Source organism: Hyla sarda, chromosome 6 (assembly GCF_029499605.1).
Source record: "Hyla sarda isolate aHylSar1 chromosome 6, aHylSar1.hap1, whole genome shotgun sequence".
Taxonomy (NCBI): domain Eukaryota; kingdom Metazoa; phylum Chordata; class Amphibia; order Anura; family Hylidae; genus Hyla; species Hyla sarda.
This window is the reverse complement of record NC_079194.1, coordinates 68329663-68346681: the sequence shown is the minus strand read 5'-3', so window position 1 is coordinate 68346681 and position 17019 is coordinate 68329663. Positions and strand designations below refer to the sequence as shown.

General features: G+C 45.7%; 1 protein-coding gene across 1 annotated transcript in view; it reads right to left on the bottom strand.

The window, feature by feature from the left end:
• Positions 1-16671, bottom strand: part of LOC130275735 (actin nucleation-promoting factor WASL-like) — a 139104-nt gene extending 122433 nt beyond the window's left edge. Inside the window, exons 1-2 of the mRNA XM_056524054.1 lie at positions 16583-16671; positions 14612-14752 (exon numbers count right to left, since the gene is read on the bottom strand). Coding sequence (XP_056380029.1) covers positions 14612-14708 — 97 coding nt within the window. The 5' untranslated portion in view covers positions 14709-14752; positions 16583-16671. The remainder of the gene's footprint in view (positions 1-14611; positions 14753-16582) is intronic.
• Positions 16672-17019: the final 348 nt, after the last annotated feature.

Genomic DNA, 17019 nt, shown 5'->3' with positions numbered 1-17019 from the left:
ATGGACAACCCCTTTTAGGGTAGGGTCATACTGCTGTAATTTGCTGCATATTTTCTACAGCTGATTTAGCTTTCCATTGACTTCAATGGGCATATTTTACGCTGCAGATCCCCCAGCTGAAGGACCGCTGTATGGTGGCTGTACATGTGGCTGCTCAGAGTGGCAATACACTGCTACGAGCAGACACACTGAAGCAATGTGCGAGTCGCCGCGTGCATGCACAGTATACTCACACATGGCGGCAGCTCTCAGCCTAGCTCATAGAGCAGGGGGATCAGCTGCGATATGTGAGAGTACACTGCGCATGCGCGGCGATTTGCTGCTGCAGATTTTGCTGCCCATTGACTGGGAAACAAAATCTTCTAAAGCAAATCTGCAGCAGATCTGCGGCAGAAAATACACAAGCATGAACGTACCCTAAGGCTATGTTAACATGGGCGGATTACCTGCGGAATTTCCGCAGTGGATTTTGCTATCATTGACTTCAATGGATCTTCAGATTTTTCTTCTGACCTATTAAAGTCAATAATAGCAAAATTGGCTGAGGAATATCGTCAGCAAATACTCTGTAGAAATTCTGCAACTAATCCGCCCATGATAATGTACGCTCACACGGCAGAATGTCTGCACAGAATTCAGCATGAATCTTCCACATGGATATTCCGCAGCAGCAAAGTCCCATTGCTTTCAATGGAATTCTGCTGCTTTGTTTATTCCAGCATCCCCAAAAATACTGAACATGTTCAGGGTTTTTGCGGACTCCACAAGGAAATGCATTGCTGTCTATATGACATTGTATTTCCGAGCGGTCCTAGCCCGGTATCTTCTACCGGTGCTCCGCTGTCAGTGGAATGTCCGCACAGAGATTTTCCTTGTGGACATTCCACCGTCTGAACATAGCCCATGTGTCTTTGGCTTCTGTTTTTGGCTAAAATTACTAACCAAAATGAGGACCGAATAAGGGCGAAATACTATGGGGGAGATTCATCAAAACCAGTGTAAAGGAGCGGCGGTACGGTTGCCCATAGCAACCAATCAGATTGCTTCTTTCATTTTGCAGAGGCCTTGTTAAAAATGAAAGAAGCAATCTGATTGGTTGTTATGGGCAACTGCACCACTCTTCCTCTACACTGGTTTTGATAAATCTCCCCCTATATGTAAACCATAGCAACCAATCAGATCGCTTCTTACAATTTTTAACAAGGCCTCTGCAAAATGAAAGAAGCGATCTGATTGGTTACTATGGGCAACTGAGCAACTTCTCCTTTTCACAGGTTTTGATAAATCTCTTCCGCTGTGAAACAAAAGGGCAGAGAAAGTATAAAAGGCAGATACTATTTCCCTTTCGTGAATCCACCCCAAGTTTTAGCTTCAAAACTGTATCTCACAATCTGTACAAAACCTGATCAAAACCGAAATGTGTAAGAACAAGAATGTGTAAGAGCACCCAGCACCCTACCGTTTTGTTCATACACTTTTTTTTTTTTTTACTCATTTTGAGTTGTAAGGCTAAGTTTCCACTTGTTTTTTTTTCTGTCAGTTTTTGAGCCAAAGTCAGAAGTGGATCCATAAAGGAGGAGAAGTGTAAGTCCTTCCTATATATGTCCTATTCCTTTTGAATACACTTCTGGCTTTGGCTCAAAAACTGCAGCGGCAGTATTACAAAAACTGCCAGAAAAAAAACAAGTGGAAACTTAGCCTAAGGGTACGTTCACACGTGCGGAATTTTTTAGCAGGTTTTCCGCTGTGTATTTGAAAGTGGGCAGGCTATTCTCAGCTGTCCGCAGCAGATTTTCCGCGGCGGAATTTACGCTGCGGAAAATCCGCCACAGTCCCTACTGACTTCAATGGGGCTTGCGGCGGATTTTCCGCAGTGTACATTCCGCCGCGGAAAATCGGCGGCGGACAGCCGAGAAGAGCCCACCCACTTTCAAATATGGAAAACCCACTAAAAAATCTGTGCGTGTGAACATACCCTTAGGGTGCGTTCACACACTAGTAACTAGCAGCGGGTTTCCCACTGCGGGAAACCCGCTGTGAGTTACGCTACCATTCATTTGAATGAGTCCGCGGACAGTCCGCAAATCTGACACTATTGCGGACTGTCTGTGGACCCATTTAAATCAAAGGTAGCGTAACTTGCAGCAGGATTCCCGCAGCATGAAACCCGCTGCTAGTAATAGCGTATGAAAGCACCCTAAAGGGTCCAAAATGGCTTCTTTTTTTTTTTACAGCTAAATTGCATTAAATGGGAAAACGTGTTCGTTCACATGTAGTTTAACTTACACATACTTACATATTAAGTATAACTACATCAACGTAAGTGCAAGGAACTCTTGTTTTTTTGAGATTTTTTTTCTCTACATTTGTTATGGCAGGATATGCCCCTAAAGTGCCCAGATTGCACATTATATATTAGCATTGGCTGTAGCTTAAAGGGGTACTCAGGTGAAAAAATTTTTTTTTAGATCAACTGGCTCCTGAATGTTAAACAGATTTGTAAATTAGTTCTATTAAAAAATCTTAACCCTTCCAGTACTTATCAGATGCTGAAGTTAAGTTGTTCTTTTCTGTCTGACCACAATGCTCTCTGCTGACACCTCTGTCCATGTCAGGAACTGTCCAGAGCAGGAGAGGTTTGCTATGGGGATTTGCTCCTACACTGGACAGTTCCTGAGATAGACAGAGGTGTCAGCAGAGAGCATGGTTTTCAGACAGAAAAGAACAACTCAACTTCAGCAGCTGATAAGGACTGGTAGGATTAAGATTTTTATATATATATATATATATATATATATATATATATATATATATATATTATATATAAAGTAATTTACAAGTCTGTTTAACTTTCTGGAGCCAGTTGATATGAAAAAATAGTTTTTCACCAGAAGACCCCTTTAGGGTACGTTCACACATACAGGATTCCTGCACACATTTGATGCGCAGGATTTGTAATTGCCGATTTGAAGCTGCGCTCAGTCATCTAGTTTACATTGAAATCTGCAGCAGAAAATCCTGTGCATCAAATCCCGCGCATCAAATCTGCGTACGTGTAAACGTACCTTTAAAAAATGGATGTGCTTTGAAATCTATGCTAGCTCCGAGCTACCATAGCAGTGTTTTCCAAACAGTGTTTCTCCAGCTGTTGCAAAACTACAAATCCCAGCATGCCCGGACAGCCAAAGGCTGTCCGGGCTTGCTGGGAGTTGTAGTTTTGCAACAGCTGGAGACACATTGTTTAGAAAACGCTGTACCATAGATTTCAGCTATGATTTATGCTTGTTCACTAGCATAACTTATTTATGGGTTTGTCCAGGAATTAAAAAAAAAAACAGAGCTAATTTCTTTTAAAAACAGTGCCACCCTAGCCCTCAGGTTGTGTGTGGTATTGCAGCTTAGTTGCAATGAAGTGAATGGAGACAAGTTGTAATACCACACACAACAGGGGTGGCACTGTTTTTGGAAAATAATTGCTCAGTTTTTCTTTTCCTTTAACCCCTTAAGGACTCAGCCCATTTGGGCCTTAAAGACTCGGACAAATGGGGCAATATAGTCCTTTGGCCCACCAGCATGTATGAAAAGTTTTCAGACAATTGAAAGATATAAGGCTGGGTTCACACCACGTTTTTCAAATACGGTTACCGTATACGATTTTCAGCAAAAAAACGTATGGCAAAAACCGTATGGCAAAAACCGTATACAACCGTATGACTCCAAATTAAAACGTATACGGTTTTTCCCTGTACGTTCTATCCGTTTGCATCAGTTTTTGCCAACGGTTTTGCTATTTTGTTGGAATTAGTTTTCCAGCAATTTAATAAAGTTACTATTGTTCTATTGAAATTCCAATCTGCGCATGTGTCAACCGCATACGGTTTTCCAACCGGAGGCAAAAACGTGGTCGACAGCGTTTTTTCCTACGGTTGAAAAATCGGCAAAACCGTATCCGAGGCAAAACGGATGCAACCGTACACAATATTTGGAATACGGTTTACAATGCATTCTCTATGCATACGGTTTCGGATACGGTCATATACGCTTTTTTGTGGAAAACCGTATACGGTTACCGTATTTGAAAAACGTGGTGTGAACCCAGCCTAACATGTTACAGGAAACATACCTTCAATCCATTAACCCCTTAAGGACTCAGCCCATTTGGGCCTTAAGGACTATCTAATTTTTACATTTTCGTTTTTTCCTCCTTGCCTTCAAAAAATCATAACTCTTTTATATTTTCATCCACAGACTAGTATGTGAGCTTGATTTTTGCGCAACCAGTTGTCCTTTGTAATGACATCACTCAATGTACCATAAAATGTATAGCGCAACCAAAAAATACTATTTGTGTGGGGAAATTAAAAAGAAAACCGCAATTTAGCTAATTTTGGGAGGTTTCGTTTTCACGCCGTACAATTTATGGTAAAAATGACGTGTGTTCTTTATTCTTTGGGTCAATACAATTAAAATGATACCCATGATAACATACTTTTCTATTACTATTGCGCTTAAAAAAAATCGAAAACTTTTCAACCAAATTTAGTTTAAAATCCCCCTATTTTGAAGACCTATAACTTTTTCATTTTTCCGTATGAGGCTAATGTTTTGCGCCGTGATCTGTACTTTTTATTGATACAGTGGTCCCTCAACATACGATGGTAATTCGTTCCAAACGAGCCATCGTTTGTCTAATCCATCGTATGCTGAGGGATTCGTGCTTAAGCATTTTGCGCTGCCGGATAGCACTTAATGCGATGGCCCTGAGAGGCCATCGTATGTCGATTTGATCATATGTCGGGGCCATCGTAGGTGGGGGGGGTCACTGTACTATATTTGCTTTTATAAAACTTTTAATACATTTTTTTTATGTTTTTGGGAATAAAATGTTATAAAAAAAAAGCAGCAATTTTGTACTTTTTTACAAAAATGTTTACGTTCACACCGTTCACCGTACGGTATCATTAACATTATATTTTAATATTTCGGATATTTACGCACGCGGCGATGCCAAATATGTTTATTATATACATTTTTATTGGGGGAGAGGGTTTTTCTAATTTTTTTTACTTTTTTTCTTTTTTTACATTCATTTTTACACTTTAATAGTCCCCATTGGAGCTATTTATTGCAATCATTCGATTGCTAAAACTGTTCAGTGCTATGCATAGGGTTATCGGCTATAGGCTATCGGCTATCTTCTGCTCTGGTCTGCTCGATTGCAGACCAGAGCAGAAGACCCGTGGAAGGTAGCGGAGGCAGGTGAGGGGACCTCCGTCTGCCATTCTGGATGATCGGATCACCGCAGCAGCGCTGCAGGCGATCCGATCATCCATTTTAGTGTCCGCAATGCTGCAGATGTCGTGATCTGTATTGATCACGGCATCTGAGGGGTTAATGGCAGACATCCACGCGATCACAGATGTCAGCCATTACCGGCGGGTCCCTGGATGCTATCAGCAGCCGGGACCTGCCGTGCATGATCCGGGCATCGCTCCGTTGCTTGCGGTTATGTATAGGACGTAAATGTACGTCCTGGTGCGTTAAGTACCACCTCACCAGGACGTACATTACCGCCTGTGTCATTAAGGGGTTAATCCCCTGTGGGATGTATGCCACGCTCCTTTATGCTAAGCACTACCTACTTGCCTAAAAGTGATAAGGATACCGTAAATCATCCAAAAGCCACCAAAATTTGCATTTCCTAAGCCTGAATCCAGACATACTAGCTATATGAATTCCCCCGAGACTTCTCCTTTTTTGGAATCCATTCTTGGCATCAGCTTCAAAAACTGCATTACAAAATTTGAACCTGGACACACACCCTAAAATCACTGGCAGGAGTGGTTTATAACATGGATTATCTCATAACAATGTTATGTGACAAGGGGTGGGAGATATTAGGCAGCAAGTGAACAAGTCAGCTCTTTGTTGGTGAGATGGAAACAGGAAAAAGGGACAAGTATAAGAAACCGAGTGACTTTGTCCTATTCCACAAAAGAGCTACTGTCGCACAAATTGCTAAGAAAGTTAAAGAGGTTATCCAGGATTTTAAAACCGTAGCGTCTTTCTTCCAAAAACAAAACTGAGCTGTAGCATCAGACACAAACATGAAAGTTTGACAGTTTTCTGTTTTGTGCTGCAGCTATTACTATTTGCTTAAAAGAGTTAGGGCACATTCAGATCACCTTTTTCGGCAGCCGGATCCTGTGGGAGAATTTAAAAACCTGTGCTGCACCCCATTTATTTGATTGAGCTGGACGGAGTCAGCTACAGTCATATCATTTTTCGACCGTATCCGGTTTTGTAGTCAGACTGAAAACTGTGGTCTGTTGCGGTTTTGTTCTAGCAACAAAACCATATCCCCAAAATGTGATGGGAATGCACCCTAACAAATATGTAATTTTATGTAAAAATGAATTTGCAAAGTGGAGCAGTTACCCCAGATTCAACTATGAAAACATTTGTGAATAACAGTAATCGTTCATTTCTAGCCATAATTAGTCCTAGCAGCACAGATGGGATATTCCACCCCCCGTAAAATAATTGAACCGATAGAATATGACGAAAGCAAATAACAAAGGAGTTAAACATACCCTCTCCCTATAAAGAGAGAGATCACCCTCAGTCCACTGTATATAATTTACAGGAAGAAAAGAAAACAGGGAGGGATATATGTGTGCTGCTGCTAGGACTAAGGGAAAACAAATCATTGTTAGAAATCAGCGATTCCCTTACATCCTACCGGCAGCACAGATGGGATTTTAGCAAGAAAAAGACCTAATGGACGGGCTCTTATGCCTGGCAGACAATAAAATAGTCCACCCAAAGGAAGAATATCTACATGTACTAGATATTCTAGAGTCCAGTCCCATAACAAAAGTTGCAGCAGGTCCAGCAAAAAATGTAGAAACAGCCCTAGTCGAGTGAGCTTTAAAGTGTATTGGATAACCCATTATCCGGAAAGTTTTGTAGAAAATTGCAAATTGCAAAGAGAGGCGGATCTACAGGTCAACCTCCAGGCTGTCAGGTTGAAAATCCGAAGATTCAAGCAACTCTGAGTGTCCCCTGACACTAGTACTGGCTCTGGGAAAAGCCTTTGGGATGATCCCTAACTCATCTGAATGAGTTGCGTAAACAAAGCTCTCTTTGGCCAAAATTAAATCATGGCTATTACTGAAGCTTGGTTTTGGATTAATTTTCATCAAAATCCTCTGAATCAAGGAAATCAGAGGGAACATGTAAACCAGCCCAAACCTCAATGTTATTGACAGAGCATCTGTTGCCAGCAGATTGTTCTTCCTGTAAAGGGAGCAGAATCTCTCCAACTTGGTGTTTATCTGAGTGAAGACCCCACTCTCCAATCTGAGATCAAACTCTGAGCAGAATTTATGATCTCGTGCCTCCCTACTTGTTGATATAAAGGACAGTCGTCATGTTGTCTGGCCGAATACTTACCGATTTGCCTTGGATAAAGAGAGCGAAGTGTAGTAGGAATAACCTGATTGCTCTGATCTCTAGAGTTTTGATGATAATGATCTCTCCTGATGTGTGCAAAAACTTTGTACAGTCTTGTCTAGAAGATGAGCTTTAGTTGTAGACATTTAGAGGGTAAAATTGTGGATTATGTATGTGAAAAAAACTGCCATTGTCACAGTCATTACTAGACTCCACACACAACGTATGCAAAGAAAGTAAATTGTATTGATCAACAAAATCTGTCCAAATAACATGTTCTGGTTCAATTACATCCTTGTCATTCTTAGAATTTTCAATATTACATAACAAAAAATGTCTTTGTATAAGATTTTTTGCCCACTTATTAATGTCTAAGATAGTAGAAAATAGGCCACAATAATGAAAAAGTTTAGAAAAATTTGATTGGGCCAATTCGCCGAATTGTCCGATTAAATTTGGTTCGGTCGGAATTTATTTGCGGCAAATAGATATTAAAAACGGCTATTTCTGCCCTACAGAGAGCCTCAAGAGGGGTGTAACCCCCCCCCCCCCCCTTGCTGTAACATGCATAGTGTGTGTGCTGGATTAGTGAAATAGCACTGTTATTCAGTATGACATGCATATCAGAGGCATCGCTATTAGAATCACTGTCGCAGAGCGTCACAATGACAGAGCCTAGAGGTGGCATCAGTAGGAGGAGCTGGAGGCAAGTTGCGGGACACCCTGGCGGTGTCCCGCAACCTGCCTCCAGCTAGGTTCCTGAGCGCTGCCAGCAGTAGCGACGATCGGCGGCTCCTGAACCGTGCCGCAACCTATCTGAAGTGCTACTCAGAGTTGTGCCTGCCATTTGCACAACATTACAAGGTGAGCGGTAATTCTGCTTTTTTACACACCTACCATCTAAAACTTATTACACTATCAGTGGGCCGTATTCTCTGTCTCCTTTCACCCGCATATTCCCTATCAGTATGAGGAGACCATATAGTGGCTGAATGACACAGCCTGGAGGTGGCAGAAGCATGAAGAGACCATATAGTGGCTGAATGACACAGCGTGGAGGTGGCGGCAGCATGAGGAGACCACATAGTGGCTTAATGACACAGCCTGGAGTTGGCGGCAGCACATAGTGGCTGAATGACACAGCCTGGTGTGCGGCAGCATGAGGAGACCATATAGTGGCTGAATGAGACAGCCTGGAGGTGGCAGCAGCATCAGGAGTCCTGAAAGTGACCCGGTGACAGAGTGGTGTGGTGGGTGGCAATACTGGTACCAGGTTACAAAGGTGGGTGAAAAAAAGGAGAACTTGGCATCAGATGTGTGGCATCAGGCAGGTGGCAGGATCAGAATAGTAGCTGAAGCAGGTAGGCAGAAGAAAACGGTCTCTTTTATAAAAGTGTTAGTGTGCACAAGTAAGTATTGAGGATATGTATTACGTAAAACTTAACTTTTAATAATATGCTTAGGATAAAATCTATGGCCCCAAATTTTTTTTTTAAATCAAACCAAAGGAAAGGTGTGCAAAAAACACCATGTTCCACCTACACCACCAAGTATTGATGTGATGCAAAGACCTCTAAAAGGTGGACGGGAACAACGTATGGTTCATTGTAACCGGTGGGGGTAAAAACTTCCCCTGTAAGGCCCTACTTTTGCACTATTAATTCCCTTCTTGGCAAGTGTTACTCGCCCTAAAAAGGGCGCCCCCACACAGGATCCTCTCCCTATTTCCACCTACAAACACTGCCATTTCCCAGAGTTTTTAGGTGGAAATAAGGATTGATTCCTGTGTGGGGTCGCCCTTTTTAAGACGATTAACAATTTCCTCGAAAAGGTGGAAGGGAACAATGTATTGTCCGTTGTACCAGGTGGGGGTGAAAACTTCCCCTGTAAGGCCCTACTCTCTCCCTATTAATTCCCTTCTTGGCAAGTGTTACTCACCCAGAGTTCTACCTCTCAGTGGGTGTGAAAAAGGCCCCCATTTTGTGTTGGTAGCGAGGGTCCAGTAAGGTGGAGAGCCAGAAGTCATCCCACTGCCGAATGGTGACAATTTTGCAGTCACTACGCAAGCAAGTGAGCATGCATCGTGCCATTTGTGCAAGTGACTCGGAGGGACTCCCTGCCTCCATCTCCACTGCATACTGCCATGGTGTGTCTGGGTCCTGTGTCTTGCCTTCCTCATAAACCTCTAGCTGATCCTGCTCCTCCTCTCCTGTCAGATGACTAGAAAAGCCGCCCATCTCGTGAAACCTAAACTGTGCTCCACTGTGCCCCTCTCCTTCCTCCTTCTCCTCCAGTTCAGCCCCCACAGGGCTCTTGTGGCTGTGAGATGTAGGTGCCACGTCTCCAGTGCCCTGACCAGCCATTATTTTCAACATGTGTTGTAGGAAATGAAGCAGTGGAATGACGTCGTTCATCCCGTAATCCTGGCGACTGACTAATGGTGTGGCTTCCTCAAAGGGCCTGAGAAAACGGCAGGTGTCACGTATGAGCTGCCACTGGTTGACATTGAAGTTACACAGGGGAGTCCCCCTATCCGCTTGGATCATCAAGAAATCGGTGATGGCTTTTCTCTGTTCGTATAGTCGGTCCAACATATGGAGGGTGGAATTCCAACATGTGGAAACATCGCAAATCAGACTATGTTGGGGGATGCCGTTCTGTCTCTGCAGCTCAAGGAGGGTGTACTTTGCGGTGTACGAGTGCCTAAAGAGCATGAAAAGTTTCCTTCCCATTGTTAGGATGTCTTGCAGATGAGAGGAACACTTCAGGAACTCCTTGACAACCAGATTGAACATGTGTGCCATGCAGGGTGCATGTCTCAGGCTTCCTTCTTGCAGCGCAGACAAGATGTTCTTCCCGTTGTCGGTCACCATGGTTCCCATTTCCAGTTTTTGTGGAGTAAGCCATGATTCGATTTCTTGATGAATAACTTTTAGCAGTTCCTCCCCTGTGTGACTCTTTTTTGGCCAAGGCAAACCATGTGAAGAACAGTGTGACACCGCCGTGCCCTGCACACATGGTATGCTGGAGGGGCACTGAGACTTGTCCATGCACTGGAGGCTGAGAACACAGTGGAGGATGAGGAGGCGAAGTCGCACACTGTCAAAAGAACCAACAGCCTGAGAGTGTGGAGGCAGAAGCAGGCGTGACCTGTCCAAGTTGCTGTTATTGTGGCTGTGTAGGAACCACATTCACCCAGTGGGCTGTAAAGAACATGTATTGTCCCCGACCGTAGTTACAGCTTCACACGTCGGAGCTGCCGTGCACTTTTGTACACACCAACAGGCTCAAGGACTGGCCAACCTTCTGTTCCACAAAATTGTGTAGGGCTGGTACTGCCTTCTTTGCAAATAAATGACGGCTTGGCACTCTCCACCTCGGCTCGGCACAAGCCATCAGTTCTCTGAAAGGTGTCAGAGTCCACCACTTGAAAAGGGAGGGACTGCAGCACCAGCAACTTGGACAGGAGCACATTCAGCTTCTGTGCCATTGGATGAATGGGCACATACTGTTGTCTCTTGGACATGGCTTTGCCGATGGATTGGTGGTGGAATGACTGACTCGAAGTAGGAGGAGCAGGAGCATCTGGAGCGACAGAAGGAGGGTATGACAGACAGCTCCCTTCGGCTGAGGTGGTGGACTCTTGGCTGGCTGAAACATAGAGTGGCATACCACTGGGTGATGCAGCAGGCTGGACCACCACATTGGAGCCACGGTTCTCCCAGACCTCTTTATGTTGACACAGGGCTGTGGTGCCAACATTGGGACCCTGGCCACGCTTCACCTTCTGCCTACACATCTTGCATGTGGCCAGGTTAACCTCCTCCGGATGCTTGATGAAAAACTGCCATCAATATCTGATATTGCCACCAACAGTCCACACTGATTGACTGCTACTGCCACCGACTCCAGGAAGCCCTATTCCACTACCTCCCGGGAAGGTAGGTTGCCACGAAGCAGGTGGTCTACCCCAGGAACATTTGGCTCTAGACTTTCCACTTCTGCCACCATGCAAGTCACTGATGTCCTCCTCAGGTTCCTCAACAGTGTCTGCTTCAGGAGCCTGAATGCTCGCAACACCACCTCCCACGCCACTCTCCTCATCACTACTTGCCCACCTAGCATAGGAAGCGGAGGATGTCTCCTCCACTTCTTGACTGGGCAGTAGCTGCTTACTGTCCTCTAGATTGTCCTCACTAAATAGTGGAGCTGCATAAGATACTTCTGTAGGGGAGGGAACACCAGAGGACAGAGGTAATGGGAGGACAGGGACTGCTCTGGGGCCATGCCATCTGAGGGTTGTGTCTGAGGAACCCACTGACTGTTGACTGGGGGTGTCAGATGTCACTTGTGATGAAGTGGATGACCGTGTTAACCAATCGATGACCGCAGATGGGTTGCTGGTCGAGACACGACCCCTAGCTTGTATGGGAGTTCAGGCTTCTCGCTGCGACTCCTGCTGCCACTCGCCCCTAGTCTGCTGCGACCACTGTCTGATAAATTTAGGCCTCTGCCAATCCTCTGTGTACGTCCTGGCACTTCTCTGCCTGACATACTTAGTGCGTATATGAGAGGAGTACAATATGCTAAAGTACCCTTACAAAAGTATTTGTGTACAACACCAGCTGGTGTGTACTTTTGCCTGGCCTTTCACAGTATCTAGGCCCTTGAGAGTTTAACAGGGACAAAATAGTACACCACTTATATCTACGTATGTGGTATGCACTAATGAGGGGAGAAAAATGCGCTACCGTACGCTTAAAAAAAATATTTGTGCACAACATCCGCAATACACACCAGTGCTGCAGCACACAGTCGCTGAGTACTACACCCAAAATTGCACTTTCTCTCTCAATCTCACTCACTTCCCTATCAGTGCTTCTAGGCAGGATTTGTGCTCGAGCTGAATCTCTGCTATTCTGTGAAAGACACTGTGCAACACACTGCTCTCTGTCCCTCACTCTGTGCAACAGAACGCTGACTTGACTAGGATGTGAATCGCTGCCTGAAAAAAGCTTTTCTGTGCAACACACAGCACTGTCTTTTCCTATCTATCTCTTTGCAGTGAAAGGCTGAAGTGGCTGGCCGCAATATGGCTGCCGATTATATAGGGCTGTGGCATCACAGGGGTGACTGGCTGCTGATAGGCTGCATCCTGCATGTGATTCAGGGTCATCCCGCCGACCCTTGTTCCCACCTTCCTAGGATTCCTTGCCCCATGTTCTCACATATGGATCCGCCATTTTAGATGCCCTGGAGCCTGGGCCACACTAAATGGAGTTTAATGAAACAATTCGCATGATAGAATTGCAGCGATATTCGCATTCGTTGCGAATCAAATTTTTCCTGAAATTCGTAACAAATTCGGATTTGTCAGATTCGATTCGCTCATCCCTACTGACAATGTCCATGTTTAAATGACTTCAATAGGGCCAAAATGAATAGAACGTGGAGAACGGGGGAAAATGCCGAGCTGAAGACATAACTCAGTCCTGTGATGCCACTTCCGCAAGATGGCAGCGCCCTACGGAAACATGCGGATGCCGACACAGGGAGAACAGCGCCATACAAAATACACAGAGAGGAACAAGAAAAGTTGATAACTAAAAACAGATACAAAGTAACCAAAAACCGCATTGCAGCAAATGCCAAAGAAAAAAAACAATTAACACATAGGGGAAAAAAGTCACCAAAGAGGAAATCATAAAATAGGGGAAGCAAAGGAAAAAAAAAAAAACACATATAAGGGACTCATGGTGGTGCTGGGCATGCCTCACTGCTGGTTCCCTCTCCTAGGAAAATTAGACCGCAGCCAGTATCATAAGGATGTCATACTTCTGGTCCCAGTGAAGTAACATGACAGGTAGCCCACTAGCACCAGCACCACTGTCATGTTACTTCACTGGGACAAGTTCTCACTTTCACAGGTCCTATTATAATGGATGCTGAGGTTGCATAACTGTTGCCACCCACACTGCATCAGCAGATTGCCAACCTAACTTCACCTGCCCTGCTCAACTTCCCTGTGCTCTGTCCTCCCTCCTTAACTTCCATGTGCTCTGTCCTCCCTCCTCAACTTCCCTGTGCCCTGTCCTCCCTCCTCAACTTCCCTGTGGTCTGTCCTCCCTCCTCAACTCCCCTGTGGTCTGTCCTCCCTCCTCAACTCCCCTGTGCCCTGTCCTCCCTCCATAACTTCCCTGTGCCCTGTCCTCCCTCCATAACTTCCCTGTGCCATGTCCTCCCTCCATAACTTCCCTGTGCCCTGTCCTCCCTCCTCAACTTCCCTGTGCTCTTTCCTCCCTCCTCGACTTCCCTATGCCCTGTCCTACCTCCTCGACTTCCCTGTGCCCTGTCCTCCCTCCTTGACTTCCCTGTGCCCTGTCCTCCCTCCTCGACTTCCCTGTGCCCTGTCCTCCCTCCCCGACTTCCCTGTGCCCTGTCCTCCCTCCTTAACTTTCCAGTGCTCTGTCCACCCTTCCTGTCATCTCTGTTCTGTGCCCCCTCCCCTGTTCCTCGTTCCGCTCTGTTCCCGTCATGTCTGTGCCAACCATTTGACGTATAGGTCAGAAGTTTTCACCACAGTATACCTTTGCTTCGATGTACACCATTGTAACTAAAATGGTGGTATACATTGTCCATAGGCAGGGGCGTAGCTAGAAACCCCAGGGCCCCGGTGCGAAAAATTGCCCTGGGCCCCCCCCCCCTTGACGACCCGCTTCCCCAATCCCGGACGACCCCTTACTCAGCCGCACAAAGATATCAGTGACTACAGCACTGATGGGACACAGTCAGGAGAATACACAACAATATAAGTGACTAACAGGCAGGGCCGGACAGACAAAACATAGGCCCAGGCATTTAAGAATAAGCAGCCCATTTTTCTGGAGGGGGTCCAACTGCTGGGACCCCCACCTATCACCTTGGTTCCAGTTGCTCTCCAGTTGATATAAAGCTATAACTCCCATCATGTCTGGAGAACCTCAGGAATTATGGGAGTTGTAGTTTTGCTACAGATGGAGAGCCACAGATTAGGGTACATTGTCACCTATCATCACTGCAGTGACCAGCTGATGGGACAGTCAGGAGAATACACAATGATATCAGTGACTACCGCTCTGATGTGACAGTCAGGAGAATACACAATGATATCAGTGACCTGAGTGACGTCTTCTCTGTTGTCTTTTCATTTCTTCTTCATCTGGTCCAGACGTCAGGACTTCTTCCAGCTCCATCTTCTCTGCAGAGTCTGACATCCAGACATCATTGGCTCCTCACTTTGTCAGTAGATCCTCATCCTCTGCATGAAGACAATAATCATTATAACCATGCCAAACACTGTACCCCCTGAATATAATACTGCCCCACACTGTACCCCCTGAATATAAAACTATCATCCACTGTACCTCCTGAATATAATACTGCCACCTACTGTACCCCGTGAATATAATACTGCCACCTACTGTCCCTCGTGAATATAATACTGCCACCTACTGTACCCCTGAATATAATACTGACACACACTGTACCCCCTGAATATAATACTTCCACACACTGTATCCCCTGAATATAATACTGCCTCCTACTGTACCCCCTGAATATAATATTGCCACCAACTGTACCCCTAAATATAATACTGCCACCTACTGTACCCCCTGAATATAATACTTCCACACACTGTATCCCCTGAATATAATACTGCCACCTACTGCACCCCCTGAATATAATGCTGCCACACACTGTACCCCCTGAATATAATACTGCCACCGACTGTACCCCTAAATATAATACTGCCACATACAGTACATACACACACATCATACAGTACATACACACACATACATACACCTCATACACACATATCATACATACACCCGCCGCCTCCAGATCCCCCCCCCCACAGAATACATCTCCACATGTCATACATACATCTTGTTTACACACATCTTTCACACACACATTATTCATACATCTTACATACAGTACATCATACATGCACACACATCAGCAAAATCTACTGGAGCAAATATGCAGCAAAAATATGCACAAGTGAACGCACCCTTAGGGTAGGGTCACATGTAACAGATCAATAGTGTATGTTACTCTGCTGATCCGTTAATGACCTGACCCTATAGTGTGCCTCCAGCTGTTTTCCCCCGTGTCCTGCTTGCAGCAGCAATCTGCCATTACACAATGTCTCAGAGTACACTGCTTGTGCCCACGGGGGGGAAAACAGCAGGAGGCACTCTATAAAGTCAAGTCATCAGCGGATCCTGAGACATGTAACCCTACCCTAATGTTAATCTGTACAGGATGATTTATGATAAGAGGTTTCCACCATATATAATTTTTTTCTCTAACTTAAAGGAGTACTCCAGGATGCAAAAAATTTCATTTAGACTGCCGGCAGTAACATAATAAATATATATACGGACTAGGGGAGCGGCCTCCGCCGCGATCCTTTTTCTGGTTGCCGGTGGTTGGAGAGTCACACTGCCACTCAGCCTATCGCTGGCCGAGGCAGGACTTCGCTGCGGCCGGTGATTGTCAGTATGCCTCACCAACCACCGGCAACCAGGAAAAGGATCGCGGCGGAGGCCGCTCCCCAGTAGGCACCAAGGGAGAGACAGCAGGTATGTATATTTATTATTTTACTGCCGGCAGTCTGAATGAAAATGTTTGCATCCCAGAGTACTCCTTTAAGATATTTATTGTAAGCCAGTGTTTTCCAACCATGGCACCTCCAGCTGTTGCAAAACTACAACTGCCAGCATGCCCAGACAGCCTTTGGCTGTCCAGGCATGCTGAGAGTTGTAGTTTTACAACAGCTGGAGGCACCATGGTTGGAAAACACTGGCTTCTAAGATCAGAGGATGTCACTATGCGCAATTACTATGAAGTATTTACTTCATATGCGCAATTACTATGAAAGGAGGTCAGAGGGGGGCTTATTCCCCCCCCCCCCATCTGTCCTCCACCATGTTCCTTTTCTAACCCCCCCCCCCCCCCATCTGCCTTTGGCTGTCCAGGCACGCTGGGAGTTATAGTTTGGCCACAGCTGGAGGCACCCTGGTTGGGAAACACTGCTCCACGCTCTTCTAGCCAGCAAACCCTCCCCTGCCACTCTCACCTCTGACCCTCCGTCATTCTTTTCCAGCTTCGTCCAGCTCCTCACTTTGCAGGGAGGATGCAGCATCTCTAGGCGGCGGTGGGACGTCCTCGTCCTCCTGCGCAGCTGGGGCAGGGACCGTGACGTCAGGTACGTGCTTCCGACGTCTGCTGCTCTTAAAGCGGCAGTGTCCCTTCCCCCAGCCGACATTACTTGGGGCCGGGGGACCGGACTAAATGAGGCCCCCCTTCAGCGCCACCAGAGAAGGGGGTCTCCCGGGGAGCAGAACTGCCAGGGAGGTTTACTTTTTTGTAAATATGGCAAGGGGGGCCCTGCGGGCCCCCCTGGCGTAGGGGCCCAGTCGCCATGGCGACCGTTGCGATCTCTATAGCTACGCCCCACTGTTAGGATAACATATACAATTTGTGGTGGCTTATTCCTGTGTCAGCTCTTATTAC